The sequence below is a fragment of the Podarcis cretensis genome (assembly GCF_951804945.1).
Source record: "Podarcis cretensis genome assembly, chromosome: 5".
NCBI classification, from domain to species: domain Eukaryota; kingdom Metazoa; phylum Chordata; class Lepidosauria; order Squamata; family Lacertidae; genus Podarcis; species Podarcis cretensis.
This window is the reverse complement of record NC_137174.1, coordinates 6,939,864-6,967,436: the sequence shown is the minus strand read 5'-3', so window position 1 is coordinate 6,967,436 and position 27,573 is coordinate 6,939,864. Positions and strand designations below refer to the sequence as shown.

The 27,573-nt window shown below is 45.7% G+C and overlaps 1 protein-coding gene across 2 annotated transcripts in view; it reads right to left on the bottom strand.

Moving 5' to 3' along the window:
- Positions 1 to 27,573, bottom strand: part of LOC307215643 (uncharacterized protein) — a 76,626-nt gene that overhangs the window by 13,900 nt on the left and 35,153 nt on the right. For both annotated transcript variants that reach the window (XM_079975079.1, XM_079975078.1), the window contains exons 2-7: positions 12,987 to 16,776; positions 10,691 to 10,775; positions 8,372 to 8,436; positions 4,574 to 4,836; positions 3,162 to 3,322; positions 1,457 to 1,609 (exon numbers count right to left, since the gene is read on the bottom strand). In XM_079975079.1, the coding sequence (XP_079831205.1) occupies positions 1,457 to 1,609; positions 3,162 to 3,322; positions 4,574 to 4,836; positions 8,372 to 8,436; positions 10,691 to 10,775; positions 12,987 to 16,764 (4,505 nt within the window). In that variant the 5' untranslated portion in view covers positions 16,765 to 16,776. The remainder of the gene's footprint in view (positions 1 to 1,456; positions 1,610 to 3,161; positions 3,323 to 4,573; positions 4,837 to 8,371; positions 8,437 to 10,690; positions 10,776 to 12,986; positions 16,777 to 27,573) is intronic.

Here is a 27,573-nt window from a genome sequence, read left to right as displayed (position 1 = left end):
CTGCTGAAAAGACCATCTTGGCAAGTGAGTTCTGGAAGACTTGCTCACTGCCTTGTGGGCCTTTTCCACCTGGCCTGGGAGGCTGAACAGAATCTTGGGCTGGGGTGGTGTTGGGAGGGATATTAATCTTTTTTTATCTTTATTTTTAGATCTTATGTGTGTGAGGCCTTTTTAGATCTCTTATTTATTTATTTATTCATTTATTTATTTATTTATTTACATACCACCCTCCATCACAAGATCTCAGGGTGGTTCAAAAGAAAGACCTTGGTTTCATTGCTGATTATTTGTTCTTATTTGCTTTTATTGTTTTACTGCTTCCTGCTGTTTTTATCCACTTTATGTAAGCCTCTCTGACTGGCTGGCTGAAGAACAGTGTGAAAATGTCCCAAATAAAGTCAGAAAAAGAAAACAAAATGCTGACTATTATGCACCAACCTCTTTGGGGCTTTCATTCTATTTAACTTGCGCTAGAGCTCTTATCTAGGATATGTTACCATGGACTTGAATTCTGGGAGATGCATCTTAGTTGATTGCCATTCCTCTGACAATACCGTGGAATCTCCTTGGAAGGGCCAGGATCCAGAATGCAGCAAACATCATTTCCCCTGGAATTTGCTTCTTTATAGATGAATTTATCTATAAAATCTATGAGATTGGAATGGTACAGAGCTTCCTCTAACCTGGAACCTGAACTATATCATGTATCAACATCTGTTTTGGGTACCTTAAACACTTATGAACTGAATCAGGTGTGGCCTGTTGAAATAGGGTTCTTCTGCATGCTGTTAACTACTGTTGTGATGCTTTTTATACCTCCACAAAAAGCACTATTGTTATATAAAAGGCAGTTTACTTGACAACCTGACAACAGTTTGTTAAGTGTCCTGGGAACTGTAGCTCTGTGAAGGGGACAGCTACAGTTCCCAGGATTCTTTGGGGACGCGGGTGGTGCTGTGGGTTAAACCACAAAGCCAAGGACTTGCTGATTAGAAGGTCGATGGTTCGAATCCCCGCGACGGGGTGAACTCCCGTTGCTCGGTCCCAGCTCCTGCTCACCTAGCAGTTTGAAAGCACATCAAAGTGCAAGTAGATAAACAAGTACCACTCCGGCGGGAAGGTAAACGACTGGACCTAATGGTCAGGGGTCCCTTTACCCTTTACCTTTATGTGCTTTGAATGTGTGTTAGATGTGCTTTAAATGTGTGGTGTGGATCTCTCCTAACTGTCCACCTCTAGATGAGGTTTTTTTTCCAGTTTGACTTACCTGGGTTCCCCTACAGAACCTTGAGCATTGTCTGCTATTGAGCCTTATCACCCCAACCCTTTTCAGAGCGATAGTTCCCAAGACAGGAGACGACTTGTCTGTGGTGTAGATATGCCACAAAGGACATTTTGTGGAGTGTTACGAAGAGGATAAAAATATAGGAAAGGGGGGCATCTTTAGGTTTCTTACAGTAGTCGCCGAAAGGTCTGTTCCTGGTACGTCTGGTTTGTCACATACGGCAGGTAAACCCTCCGGAATTCCGGCGCATGCCTCAGAGCCACATCGCACACATTGAAGGTGAACATGTTCTCCTCAAGCTTCTCCTCCAGGTCAAATAGGAAGCTGCAGGAACCACCCCCCCCCAGAAGAAAATAATGAGACATGGTGACCAGAATTACAGCACTTCCCCCAACTTTTTAACCTTTCTCTTTCTCTAGAAAAATAACTATCCCTATGTCCAAGCTGTAGGGAAATTCTCACTCATTGTGTGGCAGGAGTGAGCCTGCAGTAAATCACCCGAGCAAGTTGGAGTTAACTCTTTATTAGCAGCAACAGGATCAGCACAGGAGTGTGAGGCCTAATGAGCACAGCAGCTCATTTCTGACAGGTCTTTCCCCCATGAAGCAGTTGCTGAGGCTGAAAGCCTCCCCACAGCTGCCTAAGTTCCCTCATCACCAGGGTTTCCCCCAAGCAATCTGAGACTGTGCCTACATGACTGTCTTTGCTCCTCTCACTTCATACCTCTTCTGGTTCTAGGAGACCAGGGAGAAGGAGTGCTTGTTGCAGCTTGCTTGGGTGATTATATAAAGATTTAGGGCTTATCCACACTTTGACTTATCTTGATGTTTTGCCCCAGGGAAAACTACTTTTTAGTGTTCAGTTGGATTGATGTTTGCTCTGATTTAGCACCAAAAAGCAGGCTTTCCCTGGAAAAGGAGCAGGGCAAGGGGAAAACTGCTCAGATCCATGCTTTCTAGACAGGGGACAAGTAGAAGCATGGACAAACCCTTCAGTCATTTCTATTCTATTCATCTGCTGAACAGCATTCTAGGCAAATGTGCAACTAGATAAAAAAAATTAAAACACAATGTTAAACAATGATGCAACATTAAATACTAGCAAAACTTTTAGTTGTGTTGTGTTTTTTTACAGGAAGTATTTCCTAAGCCACGGCTAATTATTTGTATGTGATAATAGAAATAGCAGCCTGAATGTGTGCATAGTAGGCAGGCTTGAGGAATTCATGGACTAATGTGTGGATTGCAGTATAGCTATCCTGGGCATTTTGTACTTCTCTAGCTTTACTGTTATCAGCTCAGAAGGTATTAAACACGTGCATTTTATGATAAAATGAGCATCAAAATATTTTTAGAAATGCATATTTCATGACAAAATATACACCAGTAATTTGGAATGCTGGTTCTGTTGAAAGCAGACAGACAGGCACCTCCAATTCTAGTATTTTGCTGCCTGCTGAAAATGTTTGTTTCAACAAGCATTTTAAAATAATTAATTCGATTCAGTATTAGTCTGCATTTTAAATGCTTTAATTATCTTATTATACACTGCCACAATATTTTTACGAGTTGGCAGTTTATAAATGGCCATATAAATAAATAAATATAAAATAAAATATGCATTCAAATATGAATTTTCATTTGGCTTTTTTTTTTTAAAGTTGCAGATTAATTTGGAAACAGGACAGAATATATATATGAAAGAGCGCATGGAAAACCGATGCTGACAGTGGTCTGTCCACCCACAGTGTATAGTCTAGCGCAAAGTACTATGCTGTTATGAGGCACAGGCAAGTATCTATTGATTGCATTGGCTCGAGACGTCCAGGGTTTCGGTGTGATAGCTGTACAAGCAGAACAGGAAGACCACAACTCACTTGGCACTAACGTCACGTACATCCTGAAGGCGGGAGAAAAGCCACTGTTTATCTTGATTCGTTAAGACAGCTTGGAGTTCGTGGCAGTGCTGGAAGTGGTCCACAGCCACATTTAAGCTCCGCAGGTATGAAGCTTCTGATACAATCAGTTCAAACTTGGCCTGTTAATAATATGGAGAACATAAGCTTTAGAGCACAGGATACTCCGTGAAGCAATGAATCATATTTGAGATGGAATTAAACGGAAAAGGAAAACCCTCAAGGGGAGTAGATCATATCTGCATGTTCTTGATGGAGACAGAGCTAACAACTGCATCTCTCGCTTCATCGTCCGTCAGAAGAGAGGCCTGGAACTGGTCTATCCAAACCAGCAGATCAAGAATTGCATTCAACACCACACAACCAAACATCCTATGAATGCCTCTTTGGAAACCTCCATCCTTCCACCTGCTTAGATTTGGGATATTGAACATTTGCTGCTCTCTTGCTCCCTCTCACCGTCACTCTCTCCTTTCCTTTTTGTCCTATAACCTATTTATCTACTTGCACTTTGAGGTGCTTTCGAACTGCTAGGTGGGCAGGAGCTGGGACTGAGCAACGGGAGCTCACCCCGTCGCAGGGATTTGAACCTCCGACCTTCTGATCAGCAAGTCCTAGGCTCTCTGGTTTAACCCACAGTGCCACCTGCGTCCCTATAGCTTGTTTAGCTTATACGTAAATACGGCACTGGTTGTGGGCATCCATCTATCTCGAGAGTAATCCCCACAGAACTCAGATAAAGTAAATTAACAGCAGAGCTGTTGGCTGCTAGCTGCTTACAGTGGTGCCCCGCAAGACGAATGCCTCGCAAGACGAAAAACCCGCTAGACGAAAGGGTTTTCCGCTTTTGAGGCACTTCGCAAGACGAATTTCCCTATGGGCTTGCTTCGCAAGACGAAAACATCTTGCTACTGGAAGGAATTTTTTTCTTTTATTTTGTTTTGACTATGGCAGACCAACACGGCTACCTATCTGTAACTGAAAACGTCTTGCGAATCTTGCGATTTTTTTCACTTTTTTCTCCCTTTTTCTAAGCCGCTAAGCCGCTAATAGCCGCTAATAGCGCTAATCCGCTAAGCCGCTAATAGGGTTGCTTCGCAAGACGAAAAAACCGCTAGACGAAGAGACTCGCGGAACGGATTCTTTTCATCCTGCGAGGCACCACTGTATTTCAAACCAGTATGCCAACTTCCCTGATTCTGATTCTGCAGCTCTCTCTCCAGTTCAGTTTTCCATTTGGACTCTTACCCCATTCATCTGCTTCGCTCCATCTTCCAGCTCGCCTCCTCTAGGCCTGCTGGTTCTACCACTAGCCATATTAAGTTAGCCTCCTCTCTAGTCAAATATGCCTGGCTGTGCTCCTCCTCCATTACCTCCTGCAACTTCTGCTCCTCCCGGGTCATGCTCAGCAGCACAGTGCTCTCTCGGACCATGGGGATGTCCTGCCACAGGGACGTTGAGGATGAGACGGACAGGCGTTGCAGGTAGGAATCCTGAGGGGAGATGTTTTTTCTTCGTAACCTTGGGGAGTCTGTGGATTTATACTCCAAATCTTCGGTCAAGGAATCTGCTCTCTTTTGACTTTGAATGGCTTTGTTCAGTGCAACATCGCTGTATTCCTGGTAGAGCAACTTCGCTGTGAAGAAAAACCACCAAGTCTTAACAATTCTGACTCAACCCACCAGGCCTGCAACCAGAGCTATTATGCGGGTGGTGGGGTGGTTGTGGTGGGGTTAGGGCACACTGAGGAGAGGAAGGGACAAGGTTTAATTTGTCAGTGTGAAGCAGTAAACACACTGCATTTTAAATTCCAAACAGCCTGAATTCAAATGTTGTTGTATAAGCATAGAAAAAATAAACATTGAAATGAAATGACCGGTTAGAAACTGACATATACAGTCGTACCTTGGTTCTCAAACAGAATGCATTCCAGGAGTCCGTTTGACTTCCGGAACTGTTCGAAAACCAACACGCACCTTCTGATTGGCTGCAGGAGCGTCCTGCAGCCAAGCAGAAGCCACGGAAGCCGCAGAGGATGTTCGGCTTCTGAAATTCATTCAGAATCATTCACTTCCGGTTTTCGATCATTCAGAAGCCGAAATGTACAAGTTCCAAAGCGTTCAGCAACCAAGATACGACTGTAGTAGGAAGGTTCTGAAAAGGATAAGGCTATTTCTGCTGTTATTGGCCTTGGACCAGCAAGAATATACTTCCATTTACACATGTAAAATGATGGTGTTTAATTTTTATAACATTGGAAATGTTAAAGGTAAATGTTAAAGGAAAGGTAAATGTTAAAGGAAATGTTAAAGGTGACCCCTGACCACTAGGTCCAGTCGTGACCGACTCTGGGGTTGCGGCGCTCATCTCGCTTTATTGGCCTAGGGAGCCGGTGTACAGCTTCCGGGTCATGTGGCCAACATGACTAAGCCACTTCTGGCGAATCAGAGCAGCGCACGGAAACGCCGTTTACGTTCCCGCCAGAGCGGTACCTATTTATCTACTTGCACTTTGAGGTGCTTTCGAACTGCTAGGTTGGCAGGAGCTGGGACCGAGCAACGGGAGCTCACCCCGTCACGGGGATTCGAACCGCCGACCTTCCGATTAGCAAGTCCTAGGCTCTGTGGTTTAACCCACAGCGCCACCCACGTCCCCATTGGAAATGTTACCTGATACTTAAAAATAATTACCAACAGCTTGTCAATAGAACATGTGTATTTGCAGCTTTACTATATTTCTGAGCAAATGGGAAGAATTCTTTCCTGCATCTTTCCCCCACTCCTCACAACTCTGTTAATTTTAGAGCTACAGACTAGGGATGCAAGGAGGCAGCAATTTCTGTCCTATCTCTGTTTGTCGCAAACAGCACGGTTTCCATTCATTTGCAGGCTGGCTTCTGCCAAAACGTAAGTTATTTGCGTCTCCATCCTTGTGGAGTAAAAATACAACAACAGCTCAGACCACTTATATTTCTTTGTGTGGTTTCCATTCCTGACCTTGTACACACATGCAAATTGTGTCCATTTCTTCTCCTATTTCTGTTTCTGATAGAATTCTCTGGCATTCCTATGTAAGACTTTTTTTAAAACCTGAAAGCTAAAATTCTGGGAAGGGGCCTGAAATTTCCATTCGCTGGTCATATGGACCCATATGGACCCTTTCACCACGGCTGACAAAACAGATAATTTCTAGTACACCTGGGGCTTTTCTATAAGCAACAGATTTATTATTAACATTTCACTGGATGACACTGGGGCAAAGTAGGCATAATGAGGGCAGCCACATTTGTTGTTTACACGACTTCCCAATTCATGTATAAAGTGGGATCTGGTGACTAGACTTTAGCAACGAAAGGGGCAGTTGGATAAGGGAATAAAGTGTGCCCCAGCCCCAGCCCCACCTTTTCCCCCTGAAGACTGCTGCAGTGATGTGGTTTTTCTGAAATATTTTTTCCTGTGCAGAATAGGCTGATATTTAGTTTGTGTTTGAATATTTTTTGATGCCCTAGGTAAAGGTAAAGGGTAAAGGGACCCCTGACCATTAGGTCCAGTCGTGGCCGACTCTGAGGTTGCAGCGCTCACCTCGCTTTATTGGCCGAGGGAGCCAGCGTACATCTTCCAGGTCATGTGGCCAGCATGACTAAGCTGCTTCTGGCGAACCAGAGCAGTGCACAGAAATGCCATTTACCTTCCCGCTGGAGTGGTACCTATTTATCTACTTGCACTCCGACATGCTTTCGAACTGCTAGGTTGGCAGGAGCAGGGACCGAACAATGGGAGCTCATCCCGTTGCGGGGATTTGAACCGCTGACCTTCTGATTGGCAAGTCTTAGGCTCTGTGGTTTAACCCACAGCGCCACCCACGTCCCTAGATGCCCTAGAGAGAGGTCTAATTTAGCATTTTTATTTTACTTGTATTTAGTAAGCAAAGCTAAAACTTTTGAACTTGCCAGGCTTGCTGAATCTGCAGATAGCATCCAATTCATTGTTACTAATGAGTTTATGGATTTATTTTATTTTTAAATAAACCCATTCCGCATCAGCACTTTTCTTTCAGGCCAACCCAGCTCTGGGAAGAAAAATAAGGAGATAAATTAAGTAAGATGCTAGGGTTGTTTCTATATCTACTCCCATTTTCTGCAAAAAGAAGAAAAAGCAGGGAGAATAACACTCTTCTTTAGGCTTACGTTTGATATCCCCTTTCAGGCTACGCTGCTGCCGCTGAGATCCTTTAGGATCTCTTTACCATCTCTCTTTCGTTGAAAATAACATTGAAGGATCCAGAAACCTGAACGAGGGCTCCATTCTAGAATAGGAAGACATTCCAGAACAGGGACCTATGACTGCTCTTCCTCCAAAATATAAATGGCTGGTCTAAGCACACTTTTGTAAAAGCATATATCATTTAATGTGTACATAATCACATCCAAACCATGTTTGGAGGGGGTAGAATGAAATAGTGGGGAAGAGGAACTGAAGGGAGCATGGAATCACAGCAGGGAGTTTTGTCAGTTTAGAGTGGGGGGTAGATGGGATTAGCTGGATGGTAATGGGTTTAGGATGGAGATTACTAGTTCTAATCACATTCACGTCAGACACAGCTTTTATGTTTTTATTGTTCCTCAATTAAACACTCTGTCTGTTGTTAACCCTGGGGAAATTTAAATGAACCCCACATTTAGAGGCTTGAACCAGGCAGAGGGCCTTCTTGGTGGTGGTGCCCACCCTGTGGAATGCCCTCCCATCAGATGTCAAGGAAATAAACAACTATCTGACTTTTAGAAGACATCTGAAGGCAGCCCTGTTTAGGGAAGTTCTTAATGTATGACATTTTAATGTATTTTTAATCTTTGTTAGAAGCCGCCCAGAGTGACTGAATGAATGAAACCTAGCCAGATGGCCGGGGTACAAATAAATTATTATTATTATTATTAGTAGTAGTAGTAGTAGTAGTAGTATTTTATTTTCTGTTTTTAATCTGTTGGGAGCTGCCCAGAGTGGCTGTGGAAACCCAGCCAGATGAGGCGGGGTATAAATACTTCTTCTTCTTCTTCTTCTTCTTCTTCTTCTTCTTCTTCTTATTATTATTATTATTATTATTATTGCTATTATTCTGCACCTGCAGAGTGTTTTTTAGCACAGAGAGAACTTCGTTAGGCAGGAAGTACTTACACGAGTTGATTAATTTGGAGCGCCGCCGTTTGATGGTTTCTGCTGTCTCTAGTAGTTTCTTCTCTCTTTCAGGGAATGGAAAACATCAAGATGTGAATAGTATACAAATATGAGGAAAATCGATAAGGTCTACAAAGAGGGTAGCATAACCTGAGCATTCGATCTCATCAGTTACAGCTAGCATTTTAAACGCTCGGTTCATAGCCTACATTGCCTACTCTCGCTGAGGAAAATGGCAAGGCAGAAACCAGGATAAAGCTTCTTCTTGGAAGTTTGTTCTTCCAAGGAGCATTTGGCAGATTTCTTCAGGTTAATTCATTCATCTTTACAACAACTCTGTGAGGCATGTTAGACACCTCCCTTTACACATATTTTATCAACACAATTGTTGATACTGCCATAGTTCTCGCCATCTTGGTCTGCGTCTGTCCAAAGGCTTCCATACAATTGTATGGAATATAATACCCTATACCAGGCATGTCCAAAGTGTGTTCCGGGGGCCTAATCCAGCCTGCCAGCTGGTTTAATCTAACCTCTGTGGCAGTTTATCTCCTGGGGTAAAATCCTCAAAAAAGCTGAACAACTTTGGTCGGCCCTCACACATGTTAATTTCATCAAATCTGGCCCTCTTTGGAAAAAGTTTGGGCACCCCTGCCCTATACAGAAGGGGGAGCTTTCCACAGCTCACATTGGATAAGCTGAGCTTTTAAAATTGGGTAATTGGCTGGGAAATAGGTCAGGCTATCTGAATTCAACCACTTAACGCCCTGCCCCACTCAGCCCCAAAGCTGTCATTTGCAGCCGCAGTGAATTCATGGAGGCTAACAAAACAGGGTTTGAATCCCTGCGGCGGGGTGCGTTCCCGCTGCTCGGTCCCAGCGCCTGCCAACCTAGCAGTTCGAAAGCACCTCCGGGTGCAAGTAGATAAATAGGGACCGCTTACCAGCGGGAAGGTAAACGGCGTTTCCGTGTGCGGCTCTGGCTCTGGCCAGAGCAGCGATGTCACGCTGGCCACGTGACCCGGAAGTGTCTCCGGACAGCGCTGGCCCCTGGCCTCTTAAGTGAGATGGGCGCACAACCCCAGAGTCTGTCAAGACTGGCCCGTACGGGCAGGGGTACCTTTACCTTTACCTTTAACAAAACTGCAATATCCTCACTGCAAATTATGGTTCCACATCTGCAGCCCAAGGGGGATAAAGAGCCTGCAGAACCTCAAAAGACTTCCTGAAGCCCCCCACAAACAGTGAGGTTCAGACATGCTGTCTCTTCCCCTGAGCAGTTCAATAGGTTGGCAGCCTGCTGGAGCTTCTCTAAGTTGCTCTCATTTCAGGTCCTTTGCACAGGTTTTGTAGGGTCTCCTCAAACTGTGCAAAGCTATTGTTCTTGAGGGTGGATTTTAATTTGAGCTGGAGAACTTGGGGTTCTTGGGAGGTTCCCCTCTTCTTTGAGGTGAGCATCAATGAGCTCCTGAATCCCATATCCAAGCTCAGTAAGCTTTTCCAACATGTCTAATGTTTTATTTACAGATCTCTTGAGGGGTTGAGCATAAACATTGGGCTGGAATGAACTGTGTGGGCAGAAGCTTTTTTTGCATACCTGAACTGGGGGTGAGGGCAATTAAGTATTTCAGGGGGGCTTAATTTATTTGTCCAAGGCAGGTCATCCCATCAGCTTCATAGCCGAGTGTCAGGGAACTGCCATCGGGGCCAGAGGGAGAGGGAGGGCTCCAGAGGGATTCCGGAGAGCGTACAGGGAGGGAGAGAAGCAGCCCGTCTTCTAGGGAAGGAAATCAGCGTAACACTAGTGGAGAAGGGGGGCAGATGGGGGAATCGGCGAGGTGGCTCCATGACTCCTCACCGGAGACCAGCAGGGAGAACACGGGTCCTCCGCTGCCCACACCCTCCCTGCGCAGAAGGCTTCCGCACAGGGAGAGTAGGCAGAGACTAGGCGTCAAAGAGCTTCTTTGCTGGAAGAAGTTCAAGAAACGCCCACTGACGGATTCTGCCAGCGATTGAGACAGCCACGGATGGGTGGCTGTCCGGACAGAAAGGGTTCACCCAGGTAACTCAGCCAAGCATGGCGCCGATTTTCGCACGAGCAACCCCTAGAACCATTACACCGAGGAAGGATTGAACCTGCATTTCACTAATTGGAATCCCAACATTGTAACTGCTGATATACCATGTTGGTTCTCAGTTCCTGTGACATAGCATTAGAAGTACATTAAACATTCAGAAAGCACTAGAAGGAATTTAATTCCACTGCCACAAGAGGCTGTCCAGTGGCTCAGTACAAAAAATGCTTAGTGAAGAGACTCACCCAAACCTCACTCTGTCGAAATGGTCTGATTTTTCTTTTTGTGCAGGGGCTTCCTCCTTCGACGAGATAAGAGATGCTATAAACTCTGAAAATGGAAGAGATAGTGGAAGTGATAGTCTTATTCCAAAAAGATTAAGTGCTGAAGTGCTTGCAATTCAGTCACAACTTCTCAGCTGCAAAAATGGAAATGTAGCTCATTGCAGCAGGTGGAGAGAAGGACTATACAGTGGTACCTTGGTTTACGAACTGAATCCGTTCCAGAAGTCCGTTCTTAAACCAAAGCGTTCTTAAACCAAGGCGTGCTTTCCCATAGCAGCGGGGGACTCAATTTACAAATGGAACACACTCAAGAGGAAGCGAAACATGTTCTGCTTCCAAGGCAAAGTTCACAAACCAAAACGCCTACTTCCGGGTTTGCAGTGTTCATAATCCAAGTTGTTCATAAACTAAGCTGTTCTTAAACCAATGTACCACTGTATACTGCAGGAAAGAGCCAATGGGAGGGCAACATGTCTCTGTGCACAGAGATACATGGTGTGTCTGTTCCCTTTCAGTCCCCCACAGGGGGGAAGGCAACATGTTTTGCTCTCAATACAACTGTCTCCAAGAGCAGTGTTTTGCATCTCTTCTCTTAGGTGTGATCCTGCACTGCAGAGGGTTGGACTAGATGAACCTTGGGTGTCCCTCCCAACCCTACATTTCTGATTCCAGCCCAGCCCCTAAATTGAGAAACTAGCATTCACTCATTGGGGAGGTGTCTGCTCAATGACACCACAGGTGTGGTAGCCTTCCTCCTGTTCCATTTGCCTCTAATTTCACGGGAGGCACAAATTTTGCCAAGAGTCTTGCAGTCCATAATGGCCCACTGTAAATAGCACCGTAGTGGCACTGGGACCTATAGTTATTCCCACATCACTAAGATGGTGCACAAAATATCTCCCCATGTGCTTTCAGGTGGCTTTCGTGGTTCCAAACCACTCACAAGGGCTTCCCAGTTCATTATCACAAACGCTATCTGCTATCTGCACACCATCATTTTAGTTTCTGACCATACTTGCATTTCTTTTCATGCTTTCCTTGATATAGCAGTACCTTGGTTTTCGAACGCCTCTGTAGATGAACATTTCGGAACTTGAACGCCGAAAACCCAGAAGTAAGTGCCTTGGTTTTCGAATGCACCCCAGAACTCGAACAGGAAACGCGGCTTCTGTTTTGAGTTTTCAATTTTGAGTCTTGCAATTTTCGAATATTTTGGAACTTGAACGGACTTCTGGAACGGATTATGTTTGAAAACCGAGGTACCAATATATTTATCTGAAGTCCAGTTCCCAGCATTAAGCACACAAGATGACCCTGCTGGATTATATCAGGTCCATCTCCTTTTCCAACTATGCCTAGCCAGATCCTTGCCGGAAGCCCAAAAGCAGAGCATGCGGACAACAGAGCCTCTCTCTGTTCCAGTTTTATGATATTGATCACTCTATCCTCTGTGAATCTGCCAAAGGCAGTGACCATCAGCACTGCTATACAGTGCACTAAAGGCCTGTCCATGGTTTCAAAAGGGAAATCTAAAGACAGATATATCAATGGTCAGTAGCCATGGAAACTAAATGGAACCTCCATGTTCAAAGACCGTATACCTCAGATTTTCAGGTGCTTGGGACATAGTGAGAAAGTCTGTTGCTTACATGCTCTGCAGAAATCTAGCTGGCAACTGTTGTAAACGGGATGCTTGATTAGACGGATATTTGGTCTAGTCCAGCAGGACTCATTTTATGTTCTTTTAAAGTTGGGAGCTGGCTTTCAGATACAGTGGTACCTCGGGTTAAGTACTTAATTCGTTCTGGAGGTCCGTTCTTAACCTGAAACGGTTCTTAACCTGAAGCACCACTTTAGCTAATGGGGCCTCCTGCTGCCACCGCACTGCCGGAGCACAATTTCTGTTCTTATCCTGAAGCAAAGTTCTTAACGTGAAGCATTATTTCTGGGTTAGCGGAGTCTGTAACCTGAAGTGTATGTAACCTGAAGTGTATGTAACCTGAGGTACCACTGTAGACTGATGTTAGTCTATAACAGGTCTGCTCTCCTTCCCTGGGGGGCTGTGTTGCGGACCAGCATCTGGGACCCCCCAGTGACCTGGCTGGAGGGCGGAGGCATGCCACCCACGTCATGGGTACTCCCAGCCATGTCACACCCCCAGCTGTCCAATCGGCACAGCTGGGGGAGTGGCCGGGGGGCAACCTCCTTTCACTTTTCTTGTCATTTTGATAAGGAACAGGGATTAAAAGTCACTCACCTAATTCATTGTCCGTTGGTATTGAGATCTTCCTCAAACCCTGCCGGTGCCAGTCTTTGCTTTTAGCCCGGTGTTTGCTTAGCACTTCTTGTTTCTTTGAACTGGATGTTGGTTCTTTTGCGTCTACCCTAAGGACACTTTTATTTGGACAACTAGTACATTTCTCTAAGGGTAGGTGCCTGGCTCCGCCTTCCTTTCTGGGAACCACAGGTGGGACTGTGTCCTCTGCATCTCTCTTAGCATCTTCTCTCTGGGACTGCTGCCACCACTGCGGCCCTTGACAGGCAGCCTGTTCTCTGCATGGGTGTCTGATAGTTGGTGGAGATGGAGGACCTCGCTGGAAAAAGTGTATTGGGTTAGTGAAAGCTATAAGTGAAGGCTGCATTGGACTTTTGGCCTCTGCAGCTTCAGACATTTTCTGACTCCTTACTGAGGGATGGAGGCTGTATTTATTTGATGATTTCCCATCACACATATCCATAGTATCAGGAATGCTGCAGGAGGAGTCTTCCACTGGCTCATTGTTTCCTGAAATGCCGACATCTGGGTGTATCTCCAATAGACTGGATGCTTCATGTATATTCCTGCCCTTCTGGCCTTGTAAAGTACCTGCCCCTTCTGAATTGGCCAACTGTACAACAGGGAATTCTTCAACTCTGCTGTCTATGTTTGGAGCCTGGGCAAGCTTTTCGGCTTCAGCAGCATAGGATATGGTCTGAGAGATGCAGTCGGCAACAAACACACAACCACCCCCATCTATATAGTTAATAGGGAGAGTAAACTCTGGTGCTTCAACTGGTTGTTGGGCAAACTGATCACTATCAGGAGCTGGAGGCATGTTGGAGCTGGAAGCTGGATGTGGAAGCTGAAGGTCCCTGTTAACAGTAAAGGCTGTGGGGTTGGAGTTAAACTCAAGAGCTACAGATTCCCTGGTTTGGCTAGAGTTTGCTAGTTGAATGTGCTGATCGGCACTGAGGGCAGGAAACACCGAATCAGAATGGAGCAGACGTGGCATATGTTGGTTGGAATTGCATTCCGTCACTGGGGGCTGATTAAATAGTTCATTGTCAGGTGTCGGGACTGAAGACTGTGGCGCCTTAATGGCAGTGGACTTTGGGGCTAAAAACTGGCAAGCTTGACTGGGAGAGGGCAGTTGTTCTAGGAGCTGACTGGGTTGACTGGGTGCAAGAGCAGGAGTGAGGGGCTGAGCAAGGGTGTCTGCATTAGGTGCAGGGCTTAAAAACTGAGCAGACTCAGTTGGCATGAACTGATTTAAGTGGCCAGAAGCAGGCTCTGGAGGAATGGCCTGATCCGAGGCAGGTGTTGGGGTCAAAGGCTTTGTTGGCTGAGCCACATCTAGGGTCTCCGTGTTGCCACATTCTGTTCTATCCTCTTCAAGAACTAATGAACATAGTGATTCACTGATTAAAGTTTGTTGTTCCCTGCAAAGTGTATCTGCTCCTGCTTCTTTTTCTGGAATCTCAAGGCTGCTCATTGGGATTTCCAGATAACTTATGGTAGTGTCTTGTGCCTGGAATGATTCTGGATCAGGGCTGAATTCTGCATGTTGTCTGTCTGCGTTGGACAGACCCTCCCCTGATGGTATACTTTGAAGGATCTCAGAAGCAGTACCCTGAGCAACTTCATATAAGTCTTTACCAGATATGTCATTTTTGCTGGAAGCCCAGATGTCTGCATCACTGCTCAGTACTTCTCCACAATCCACTCTGTTCAGCTGACATGGCTTAAGCAGATTCTGGTTTTCTGGCTCTTGTGTAGATTCTGATTCTTTACATGGCACAACAGTACCATCTCTGGCTCTCTTGCCAGCACCTTCCTCCAGAGAATCTGCCTCTGTTGAGGTCCCCAGTGATGAGGCAGTGATATGGATTTCACCATCAACAGGGTGATCCACAGGCTGAGAATCATAAAGATAAATCTGTGAATCAGGGGTTATTATTAAATCTCTACAGGATGGTGGTCTTCCTTCACCATCAAGACTCACAACACTTGTCTCTTCACCACCATATTCGCTGTCCTCTCTTTCAATAGCACTTCTGTCTTCCTGAGGGGGTTGCTCACTGCCTTGGCTATTATGGCCAACTTGGTCAAAGACGCCAGAGGATTCCAGTTGTCTAGAATCATGGCATGTTGGAGCCTGTGTCCTTGGGCTCTCACACACAGGGATACCTTTAGATATCGAAGTAGCTTTTGCCTTTGCTATTTGTGGATTACCAGAGTCCTGTGTCCAGACTGACTTTGGACCGTGATTTGGAGATAAGAGCTCCTTGAAAGTGAAATTAGATGCTTCGCCCTCAACCAAAGAACAGTTCTTGTTTAAATCAGGAAGATCCAGGTTCATTTGCAGTGCGTTTAAACCCAGTGGGGCGGTTATCTCTCTCTCCCCCCCTTGCTTTGATGCTTGCCTTGTTTCCACACAACAGTCTTGTTGTTCCTGACCTTTGTGTCCCAATTCTAGATTATTCTGCTCTGTTTCCACTTTTTTCTCTATCCCCTTCCATTCCAGGCATTCCTCATTTAGTTCAGTGTCTACCAACTCTGGTGGATCCAATTCTGCAGGTCCTGACTCCAATGATTTTGATACCTGAGATGATTCTGCTTCATCACAATCAGTAGCATGCTTTGTTTTAACCGCCTCCGTTAGTGAACGAGTCTTGCTTCCCCCTATGCCATCCTCCTCCTCAAGATGGAGGACAGTGCAAATAAATGACTTTTGTCCCGATTCTTCCACTTCCTCTCCTATATCTGAATTATTGTCTTCTCTATTGGAGTCTGGCAGAGACAAAATTTCATTAGGCTTAGGTTGTTGCACATCGAAATGTATTTCCCCACCCTTAGAAAATTCAAAACTTGACTGGAAAAGTGCAGAAGATTTCACACCCTCTCTTTGTCCCTTTAATTCTCTTACTTTCCCCTCTTCATTCACTATGGAGGTATCTGGGTGCATCTGACCAGCTCCTTCGGTCTTAGAGGACATCTTTTCATCAATCTCCGATGTGACTTCCATATTTGGCATATGGCTCTTGTCTAGTTCATATTGAGACTCTAGTTCCGATGAGTGATTTTCATCTGATCTGCCTTTGGAAGGCTCAGCGTTTTGGTGATGCTCTGAAACATCATGACTCACCGGGGGATAGTCATACGCTGATTCCTCACTAGCAGAAAAAGTGCCTGTTGAATGTGTTTCCTCACACAGTGTCTGAGAAAATGCATCACGAGGGTTCAGAGCTTGGGGAAATCCAAGAGGAAGGGCTTCACCTTTGATCTCTCCCACCGCGACCTCACTGGGAATACTTGAGATCTGTTCAAGAGTTGCTGTACTGAAAAGGGAAGATTCATGATCACTTAAGGAATGAGCAGCTTCAAGTTCTCTCTGATGGGGATCCAAAGGGGCCTCCTTGTTATCCTCCAAAGTGACTTCTTGTATATTGAGAAGATTTTCTTGCTGGGAAAATCCTCCCCAGTCCTCTGGATCTCTCTGGCCTCTTTCCAGTCCCATGGATGTCTCTCTTTCCACAGGACTAGGGAATCTGCCCCATATCTGTTCTTCCATGACAAAGAGAAGTGGCAGGGCTTGAGAAAAAGAGTTCTTTTTATCCTCTGCTGTCACTGCCACCCTCTCTTCAGAAACATCGCTCCTGGTGAAAAATTCTGTGACATCATGGTGCCTTCTGGCTGGAGCAGGATTAGAAGATTCGTTGAATTTGTGGGTTGCTGAGGGGAAAGGATCTTCCCCTTTGATTTTTTCAGACTCCATCAGTGGCACATCCTGAAAATCAGAAGAAGAAGAAGAAGAATTACTGTAAGGCTGTGGCTGACCAGGAAATGTTACATATAAAAGCATTCAGCCGCACACCTAATCAACAGGAAGAAGAAGAAGAAGAAGAAGAAGAAGAAGAAGAAGAAGAAGAAGAAGAAGAGCAGTCAGAGGGGAAAGGTGGGCAGACAACTTGCATTCAGGTGTGTAAAAAGAAAATAAAAGAAAGAGAGCAAAGAATGTGGACTCCAACTACCTGAGGCTCAAACTACCTATTATGCAGAGTTCAATGATTTTTTCCTTGACATATTTTTCTCCCCAGCAAAAACAAGCTGCAAGTCTGAACAGAAGAAGTTTGAGCTCCTTTCTCTCTGGTAACTTCCCAGCTCAGAATCATCATTCCAAACTTAAAAAAAACACATTGGGACTAATGATTCTAGCTTCATTTTACACCCATGGAAGGAAAGATACAGAGAGGCTAAGGAGGAGATTGCCTATCTCAACCCCTTCAATGACAATCTTGAGTTGCAGACAGCTGGAGAGGAAGGTCTGTCTCTGCACATCTTTTCTCCAGTCAGGATGCTCTGGCTTAAAAGTAATAAGGATGAAAGAATCATGGAAATCTTTCAGGATCAGGTTCTGGCTCTGCAGTCTCAGGTTTCTTGTTTGAAAAAAATCTTAAACATACATGAGCATTTATTGAAATCTCAGAAGCCAGAAGGATGGCTGAATTACGGTTTCTAGTAGTTGGGGTGGTGCTTCCACGAGCCTTGCATAGCTCTCTGTCCTTCCCCCAAACCAGATAAATTATGTAAATTCACACAACTTGCATTATTCAGAAGGGTCATTCCACATCAAATCAACGCAAAAAACAAGGGATTCGCCACCCACTGTCTCACATTTTGATGAAACTTGGTGTACACCCTTCCCTTATGGTTGAAAGAAACCTCCTTAATTCCCCCCCCCCCCATCTCAAACAGTTTTAATTTTATAGCACTTCAAAGTTTTGTGAAATCTGTGTTTCTGTCCCTCTCGAGATCCTCAGCCTTGTGTGCATTTTATTTTCCCCCTCCATAACCAATGATCAGATCTCTTTGAAATTTTACACAGAGATCAATAACATGATGAGTATTTCAGGGAAAAAATACACCAGCACACAAAAGATTTTATAAATGCCTTAAAAAATGTAGAAATGTAGCTTTTTTGGTGGAAAAACTAGGTTTAGAAAACCTAAATTTTCAGCGTTAGGGCACAATGCAATCAGAAGTTTTTGATGGTGAAAATTTTGCAAAGACATGCTCTTTCTCAACAAAGAATAAAATGTATGGGTCTCTTATGGGACGCAGGTGGTGCTGTGGGTTAAACTACAGAGCCTAGGACTTGCTGATTAGAAGGTTGGCGGTTTGAATCCCCGCGACAGGGTGAGCTCCCGTTGCTCGGTCCCAGCTCCTGCCCACCTAGCAGTTCAAAAGCACGTCAAAGTGCAAGTAGCTAAATAGGTACCACTCTGGTGGGAAGGTAAACGGCGTTTCCGTGCGCTGCTCTGGTTCGCCAGAAGTGGCTTAGTCATGCTGGCCACATGACCCGGAAGCTGTCTGCGGACAAACGCCGGCTCCCTCGGCCAATAAAGCGAGATGAGTGCCGCAACCCCAGAGTCGGTCATGACTGGACCTAATGGTCAGGAGTCCCTTTACCTTTACCTATAACAACACCAACAACAAGGTAACAAGAAACAGCCACAACTTGGATGACTCTAAAAGAGGACTAGACAAACTAATGCAGAAGAAGGCTACATCCTGTCAGATGCCAGTTGCTGGAAACCAGGTCCTGGTTGCTGGCTTCCAGTGGGCATCTGGTTGGCTAGTGTAGAAAGAGGATGCTAGACTAGCACGGCTCTTATGATTTTAGGAAATGACCAGACATTGAAAACCCCCAAGAGGCATTCCTAAGGAAAGGAGAGACCTGCGACACTAATTACTGATTCTCAGGAATTCAGTACTACTCCAGAAATGGAGGCCAGATCCACATTCCTCATGCAAAACCAACTTCATTTGAAAAGACCGACAGACACACGAGGAGGCAAAACTTGTAAAATGTCCAAGTTTGCCTTAGCTTCTCTGTTGAATATACTGTTATGTGACTCTCCCAACTACTCCAAGGAGTGACAGGTTCCAGGAAGCACAGTGCTTCGCCATGTTTGGTTTCCTTCAGAAAGAGGTCAGTTGAGGTTTATGATGCTTAGTAACATTTGTCTACAAATAAAGAGGTTGAGCATAGGTGGAAGCAGAGTTTAAGCACTCCAAGACACCAGATTCTACTGCTTCACATCAGATCTCTAGGCAGAAGCAACCAGCAACTCAAAAATGCTGTTAGCTTACAAAATGCAAACTTAGCTCTCTGTGGGCTCATCCGCACTTCCGCATGCCTAGAAAGCTTGGGTCTTGCCTCTCGACCCACTGCTTTCACAGAGAAAACCCATTCTAAATCACAGCAAACGTCAGTTCAGATAAAATCTAGCAGGACCAGATAAGCCTTGTCTCTCATTCAAAAACTGTATGGTTCATTTCACACAGATTATATCATCCTTATGGCAAGGTGGGTTGGGGAACAAAGGCACACCCCTCCTGTCAGATATTTCCTAACCATTCAGAAGATTTAAGGAGAATTGTCTAGCACGTCCCATGGAAACACACAACAGGAAAACTCTGACATCAGTTTGAGATACTTTATGGGAAATGATTCATAAATGGAGTAAAACAAATAAATATCACCGGATGTTAATACTCCATCAAGTCCAAAACACTGGCCCAATATTGCCTCACAATGGCCCACCAGGATCGTTGTTTTCATAGAAAACGGATAGTAAACGTAACCATTTTTGCACTGGCAAACCCAGCTTTGCTCTGGGTGAAGTTGTTGCTGCTGCTGCTGAGTCAAGCTAGAGTTCTGCAGAAAGGAAGTGTAAGCCTTTGATTTAATACTGGAGTATTAGGTCATAGCTGAGATTAAATCAAAACAGCATAGATGCCAGTCAGTATGACCTCCTAAGGCAGGGGTCAGCAAACTTTTACAAAGTCCACTGTCCCTCAGACTTTGTGGGGGGCCAGACTATATTTTGAAAAAAAAATATGAACGAATTCCTATGCCCCACAAATAAACCAGAGATGCATTTTAAATAAAAGGACACATTCTACTCATGTAAAAATATGCTGATTCCCAGATCGTCCGCGGGCCGGATTTAGAAGGCGATTGGGCCAGATCCGGCCCCCAAGCCTCAGTTTGCCTACCCATGTCCTAAGGGTTGGGAGCTGCACTTTACTAACACCCATTAAAGGTGTTAAAGTCTCACTGGTAGTAAGAAAACGGGGGTGGTTCTAAAGCCTTAGGAAATTCTGCACTCAATGTTTCTGTTTATTTCATTTCTTTAAAAAATACTCTTCATTTCGCACACCCTTTAGAACACAATAAAAGACAATAGGGAACCAATGGGAAATTACAATGTTATAGCTCACACTTTTCCCTTTAAGCTGTGGCTGGCTCCCTCGCTCCCCCACTTTCCTGTCAAGTGTAATTCAGAAGGGGGAAAATGAGGTTAATCAGCTGGAGGAAGATGATGCGTGAGAATGACCCTGCAAGGATTACTCCTGCAGCCTCTTGCAACACAGGCAGCTGAAAGGACATGGTGATGTGGTTCAAGAGGGGAGATAAATGGGGCTGATGGCGGAGCTCAGGCTTATTTTCACTGGAAGGGGGAAGCACAAGGGTGAATCAAACCCCACCACCACCACTCTGAGATTTTTCTACTCTTCCTTTTTGTTTGCTTGTGTACTCAACTTCATCTGAGGCATTATAAAAATGCTTCACTGTGACTGGAAATTATGGCAGAGTAAATGATATTTTCAAAGCTGAACTGCTAGTTTAAAGCAGAGTTCTTTTTGCGAGACCTCCCCTCCGACCCCAGGCGACCCCTGGGAGGAATAATGACTCATGACAACGTGTTATGGGATTAAAATTGGCCACAACTTTATTAAAATTTCAGATCATAGAATAGAATCATAGAATCATAAAGTTGGAAGAGACCACAAGGGCCATCGAGTCCACGAGGGCCATCGAGTTATTGTGATGGATAGCCGTTGACAGAGCATTCCTCCGTGGACTTGTCTTGTGGTTGGTTGGTTGGTTGGTTTTAAGCCATCTAGGTTTAATAGATTTCTAAGACAGTCATAGAATCATAGAATCATAGAGTTGGAAGAGACCACAAGGGCCATCGAGTCCAACCCCCTGCCAAGCAGGAAACACCATCAGAGCACTCCTGACATATGGTTGTCAAGCCTCTGCTTAAAGACCTCCAAAGAAGGAGACTCCACCACACTCCTTGGCAGCAAATTCCACTGTCAAACAGCTCTTACTGTCAGGAAGTTTTTCCTAATGTTTAGGTGGAATCTTTTTTCTTGTAGTTTGGAGCCATTGCTCCGTGTCCGCTTCTCTGGAGCAGCAGAAAACAACCTTTCTCCCTCCTCTATGTGACATCCTTTTATATATTTGAACATGGCTATCATATCACCCCTTAACCTCCTCTTCTCCAGGCTAAACATGCCCAGCTCCTTTAGCCGTTCCTCATAAGGCATCGTTTCCAGGCCTTTGACCATTTTGGTTGCCCTCCTCTGGACACGTTCCAGTTTGTCAGTGTCCTTCTTGAACTGTGGTGCCCAGAACTGGACACAGTACTCCAGGTGAGGTCTGCCCAGAGCAGAATACAGTGGCACTATTACTTCCCTTGATCTAGATGCTATACAGATATAGGGAGACCTTGGCTTAGGCATTGGGCGTTTATCCCTCCCAGCCCCTGTCCGGGGATCTGGGGGACAACAGGGAAGAGCAATGACAACCTAATGGCATATGGCCAGTGACTCCCTTCCACACAACCCCTTTAATGGGAAACCCTGGTATCACCACTGCGGGGGGGGGCATGGGTCACCGCTTCATGCCTGACCCACCCCCATTTAGGGAAGATAGACTAAAGGATTCTGTCCAAGGCCTGAAACCACCAAAGTTGTGACATTTTTGCTACGGGGAAGGCAAAACCTGCCAATGCAGGGAAATTCCTTTCCGGTCCCTCAACAGCAACCATCAATGACCACAGTAGCGCCCGCATATCTGTAAAGAAGAGATTAACCTGCAAAAGGAAGGCGTAAACTGAGGGAGGACAGGGTGGGAGAAGCTCTGAAGCCGACTGAGGACTCCCAGGTAAGTTCTACCCTCTCTTGTGAGTGCAGGGCGGTCCTAACCCTACCTGGTCAACTCTCCTGGCAACACCTCCTCAGCTGGGATTGGCTAACTGTCTGAGGTTAGGTGGGAACCTCCAGGTATCTAGCTCAGGAAGGTGAAGCCAGTCTGAACTGCAGGGGATCATGTAGGATCAGGGGGCTGTGCATGACCCCGCAAAAAGCACCCCCCCATTTGAGGTGGGGAGCGGTCATTACAAACAACAGCTTCTTTGCTGCTTAATTAACAAAAACCAGAGGTGCTTTACAAACTTGTAAACAAAACCTCTAGCCTGTAAAACTTACCAAGATGAATTTTCTGAGGATTTTTATAGGCGATTCATAAATGAGTGTTTATTTTTCATTAAATACTTTTATTAATGTAAAGGTACAAGCAGGAAGGAACATAACCCAACATTTTTATGCTGTTTAATTTCTTATATGTCAAATTCAGATATACAAAACTCTCTTCCCCCACCAAATTGTGAAATTTGACTTTAATTTTTAAAATATTACTGTATCTTCTCTCTGTTTGGAAAAGACAACCTCTATCCTGCTCCTATGTTTTGTAACTTTGATTATGTACTTTCCTCTTTGCTTGTACTTTTGATTTAACATTAGGTGGGCATTTATGAATTCCTTTTTGAGTTATTGTACACGACACCCTCACAAGCCCCAGTCCAGCACCAGTAGCACAATATTCTGCCCCATGGAATGACTTTTTAAAAAAAAAAAAAAAAATGGAGTTGTTTCCATAAAGTACCTTCTGTTTGCTGGGCACTGTGGAAACAGGAAGAAGTTTTAGACTTACAGGCACTACTATGCAATTTCAAGTCATGGACTCAGAATAAACCTCTTGGCCCCTTCTCCTGTCACATTAGCCTTGAGGTTTCCCCCCAAGGATGCCTAGAATATGTAAAAGTTTCAGAAAAGGGAAAACCGCTGAGTCTGGCTTAGCCCACCGGTTCCCCAGTGACTGGGGTGGGGATTTCTGTGTGTGGCTATATCCCTGCTCCATCATCTCAGTCTCTCTCATTGTACAGTGGTGCCCCGCAAGACGAACGCCTCGCAAGACGGAAAACCCGCTAGACGAAAGGGTTTTCCGTTTTGGAGGCGCTTCGCAAAACGAATTTCCCTATGGGCTTGCTTCGCAAGACGAAAATGTCTTGCGAGTTCCTGCGGTTTTTTTCCCCTTTCCCCCCTTTTTCCTAAGCCCTAAGCCGCTTATCAGCTGATCCGCTAAAAGCCGCTAAACTGCTAATAGCGCTAATCCGCTAAGCTGTCAATGGGCTTGCTTCGCAAGACGAAAAAACCCCTATACGAAGAGCCTCACGGAACGGATTAATTTCATCTTGCGAGGCACCACTGTACTCTTCTTGTGGAGCCTTGTGCAAAGCTAAAGGACTGAGACCATAGTCCTCTTCTGTCCCATGCATGACACAGAAAAGGGCAAGTGAAGCAATGCTTTCACTTCACCCTAGACTTCCTGGAAAGGAAGAAATGGCATCCCCACCTCCTTTCTCAGGCGCCCTGTGCAAAGTGGTCTTTTCTGGCTTGCTGTGCGCCTCCTCTTTCTCACAGGGAAAGAGGAAGAGTGGGCAGCAAATTGAAACGGAATGACGAGCCCTCGGAATGGTGTTTATTGTGGGTGCATTCTACCACGTGTGTTAGTGGTGGGTTTATTCTTCTTTATTAGGACTCATCCACACTGGAGTTGAATGTCTTAGTGTGGACACAGTCTTAGTTGTTCTGTCATGGTTTCCTAATGCCACCACATCACTGCTGTCCAGGGAGACTATAGCACAACCACAGTCGGACCAAAATCAACTCCAAATATTCATGGTATGAAAAGTTACAGAATTTCAGCAGGCTGTTGGAGGATTTGCAGCGCTTTGTATCACTGCCTGGCTATTCCAGCAATTGAATCTGTCTTGGATCCCGGAATTAGAAAGGGGGCTCAGGAATAGAGCCTACCCTCTCAAACCCCTAACAATGTACTGCACAAATTAACAGTTAGGGTAATGTCAGGAAAACAGAATAATCTTAGTCCCAAGAAGGGGAGATCGTGTGCATACACACCCGACACTAGAATTACTGGGAGAAGGATTCTGGCCTAGGAGTCAGCCCAGGATGCTTGCTTTTCAATTGCAAGAAATTCTTCTTAACGAGTCAGTAAAGGTAAAGGGATCCCTGACCATTAGCTCCAGTCATGGACGACTCTGGGGTTGCGGTGCTCATCTCGCTTTATTGGCCGAGGGAGCCAGTGTACAGCTTCCGGCTCATGTGGCCAGCATGACTAAGCCACTTCTGGCAAACCAGAGCAGTGCACGGAAACGCCGTTTACCTTCCCGCCGGAGCGGTACCTATTTATCTACTTGCACTTTGACATGCTTTCGAACTGCTAGGTTGACAGGAGCAGGGACCGAGCTACGGGAGCTCACCCCATCGCGGGGATTCGAACCGCGACCTTCTGATCGGCATGTCCTAGGCTCTGTGGTTTAACCCACAATGCCACCTGCGTCCCACAAGTCAGTACTCTACCATGAATTCTCACCCCACTCCACCCCTCCCTAACACAGACACAGACACACACGATCTGAGGTAGGAGGTATAGAGCAGTTTTGCTATAAAGCTCAAATGCTATTTGTGTGAACGTGAGTGTGTGGCTGTGTACACCCTGCTTGAATATGGGTGAATGAGAGCAGAACCAGTTCAAACCTGAAACTCTGAAGATGGTTCTAGCTGTTTGACTTCAGGGAGAGATGATGGAAGCAGAGGACGCAGTCGTTTGCCAGGAAGGAACTGTGAAACGTCACTTGCTCCTTCCCTCTCTCGACTCGTCTTTTGGTTTAAGCCAAACCCTGTCCTTGGAGTTCATTAACCAAAGGGTGTGGTTTCATATGTTGTATTTGTAACTTCACATTCCACACCGCTACCTAAGCTCCACCCTTGCAATTCCCCTTATGATTTTTTTTGGAGAAAGGTAACCTGCATTCAAATGTTTTCAAAGCAGGCTGGTTGCCGTGTAGCTTCATTTCTGAATCAGACAACATTTTACCCTGTTCAAAAATCTCACACTCATGCAAGTGAAATATGGTGAACACGTCATGGACTAAAAATGAACCTGACAGCCAGAAGGCCAGTAAAACCAGGGCTTTTTTTCCAGCTGGAACTGCCCAGAACTCAGTTCCGGCATCTCTCAGGTGGGCACCATTGCCATTATAAGAGAACAAGGGAGGTGTTCAAGGTGAGTTCGGTGCACCTCTTTTTCTAGAAAAATAGCACTGAGTAAAACCAAACTTAAAGGGATGCAGGTGGCACTGTGGGTTAAACCACAGAGCCTAGGACTTGCCTATCAGAAGGTCAGCAGTTTGAATCCCTGTGACGGGGTGAGCTCCAGTTGCTCCGTCCCAGCTCCTGCCAACCTAGCAGTTCGAAAGCACGTCAAAGTGCAAGTAGATAAATAGGAACCGCTCCGGCGGGAAGGTAAACGGCGTTTCCGTGCACTGCTCTGGTTTGCCAGAAGTGGTTTAGTCATGCTGGCCACATGACCCGGAAGCTGTCTGTGGACAAATGCCGGCTCCCTTGGCCCATAGAGCGAGATGAGCGCCGCAACCCCAAAGTTGGTCACGACTGGACCTAATGGTCAGGGGTCCCTTTAAAACCAAACTTAGTACAGCTCAGCTGTCATCCATTCCACTCACACTGTGTTGCCTAGGAAGATGAAGGGCTTAATAGGGAATAAAGAGGATATACAGTGGTACCTCAGGTTAAGTACTTAATTCGTTCCGGAGGTCCATACTTAACCTGAAACTGTTCTTAACCTGAAGCACCACTTTAGCTAATGGGGCCTCCTGCTGCTGCCACACTGCCAGACCACAATTTCTGTTCTCATCCTGAAGCAAAGTTCTTAACCTGAAGCACTATTTCTGGTTTAGTGGAGTCTGTAACCTGAAGCTTATGTAACCTGAACCGCGTGTGTAACCCGAGGTACCACTGTACATTGTGCAGAATAATACTTTGTGCATTTGTGCAACATTTTAGAGCATTCAAAACACTTCACATGCACAATCGCAGTAATAGTACAGAATATCTAAGCCTTGCCTTGCACTGCCAAAAGAAAATTTACAGTCCAATCCTAGCAATGTTTACAGAGAAGCAAGTTCCACTGAGTTCAGTAGGATTCACTTCCTTCCTAATATGTATGCTTACAATGTCAACGGGGGATGTGTGAGGCAGCCCGGCCTTGCCGCCCCAGGCTCCTTTGGGAAGGGCAAGATATAAATGCAATGAATAATAATAGCAGCCTCATGGTCAGAGCTCTGGGTCGGGCCCTACCTTGCCTCGAAGTGTCCCTGCCTCAGATCCCGCATAGGAGCAACATTTGGAAATCCAAATATTCAGTCCTCCCATTGACTTTCATTGGGAAAATCAAGACAACAATGAACTGCTGGTTTTTGCAATTGGTACATGATATTTGGGGAAACTGTAGCTCCTCAAGGGGAGATTAATCCTGCAGATTTTCAGACAGGTAGGCTCAGCGGTGTGTCCCCTGCCCCCCGATAGACCTCATGCTTCCTGAACTCCATGGTTGGCCACCTTAGCCTCTTGGGAATGGGAATCTGAGAGCTAGCTGGGGGGGGGGGGGGAATCTGCTGCATTACCACTGTTTTGCCCTTGCTGCCTGATAGCTGGGACATGGCTGCCCTCTGGCCTGAGTGAGATTGACCAGTGAAGCCACTTCAAGTGCTGGCGCAAATTGTTGGTGGTGTGATGCCCTGCTACTTCCCCCCCCATTCAAAGTCTGCTTGCAGTGATGGGAGATATCAATGGTGGGATCCATTCCCACCTCGCAGGGGACCCACATCATGCTCTGCAACTTGTGTGGAGAATCAGGCTGGTGGCTACTCTCAGTCTGGAGGCTCAGAAGAGGACCAGTGTAGAGCTAAGTTGCGGGTGTGGGTGTGTGTCATCACAAGACCATTGGGGTATCTCCTGATGGCACTGGAGAGGGTCCCAGCTGCTCCACTGTGCTCTTAACAGAAGCACTGTTGCCTGCTGTCCATCAGTGGGTCAGGGTGAGGACCCCTCTCCTCTCCCACCAATGGTCCTGTCAGCTTGCTGTTGCTATTGCTTCCTGCCTCCTGAAACAATCTCCTGGCAGCTGGACCACTGGCCTTTCAGCCTGACTGGGCGACAAGAGTAAGTCTGGCCACTGGTGACGATGTAACTGGCAGCAATTCTGCCCACTCTGGCCATGGTGGCAACAATGACATGGAAGCTTCATAGAAGAATCCCTAGGCTGTATTCATAGAATCGTAGAATTGTAGAGTTGGAAGGGAACCAGAGGGTCATCTAGATCAGGCATAGGCAAACTCGGCCCTCCAGATGTTTTGAGACTACACTGGTCCTGTTAGCTAGGGATGATGGGAGTTGTAGTCCCAAAACATCTGGAGGGTTGAGTTTGCCTATGCCTGATCTAGGTCAACTCCCAGCCATGTAACTAAAGCATCCATGACAGATGGTCATCAAACTGCTTTAAAAA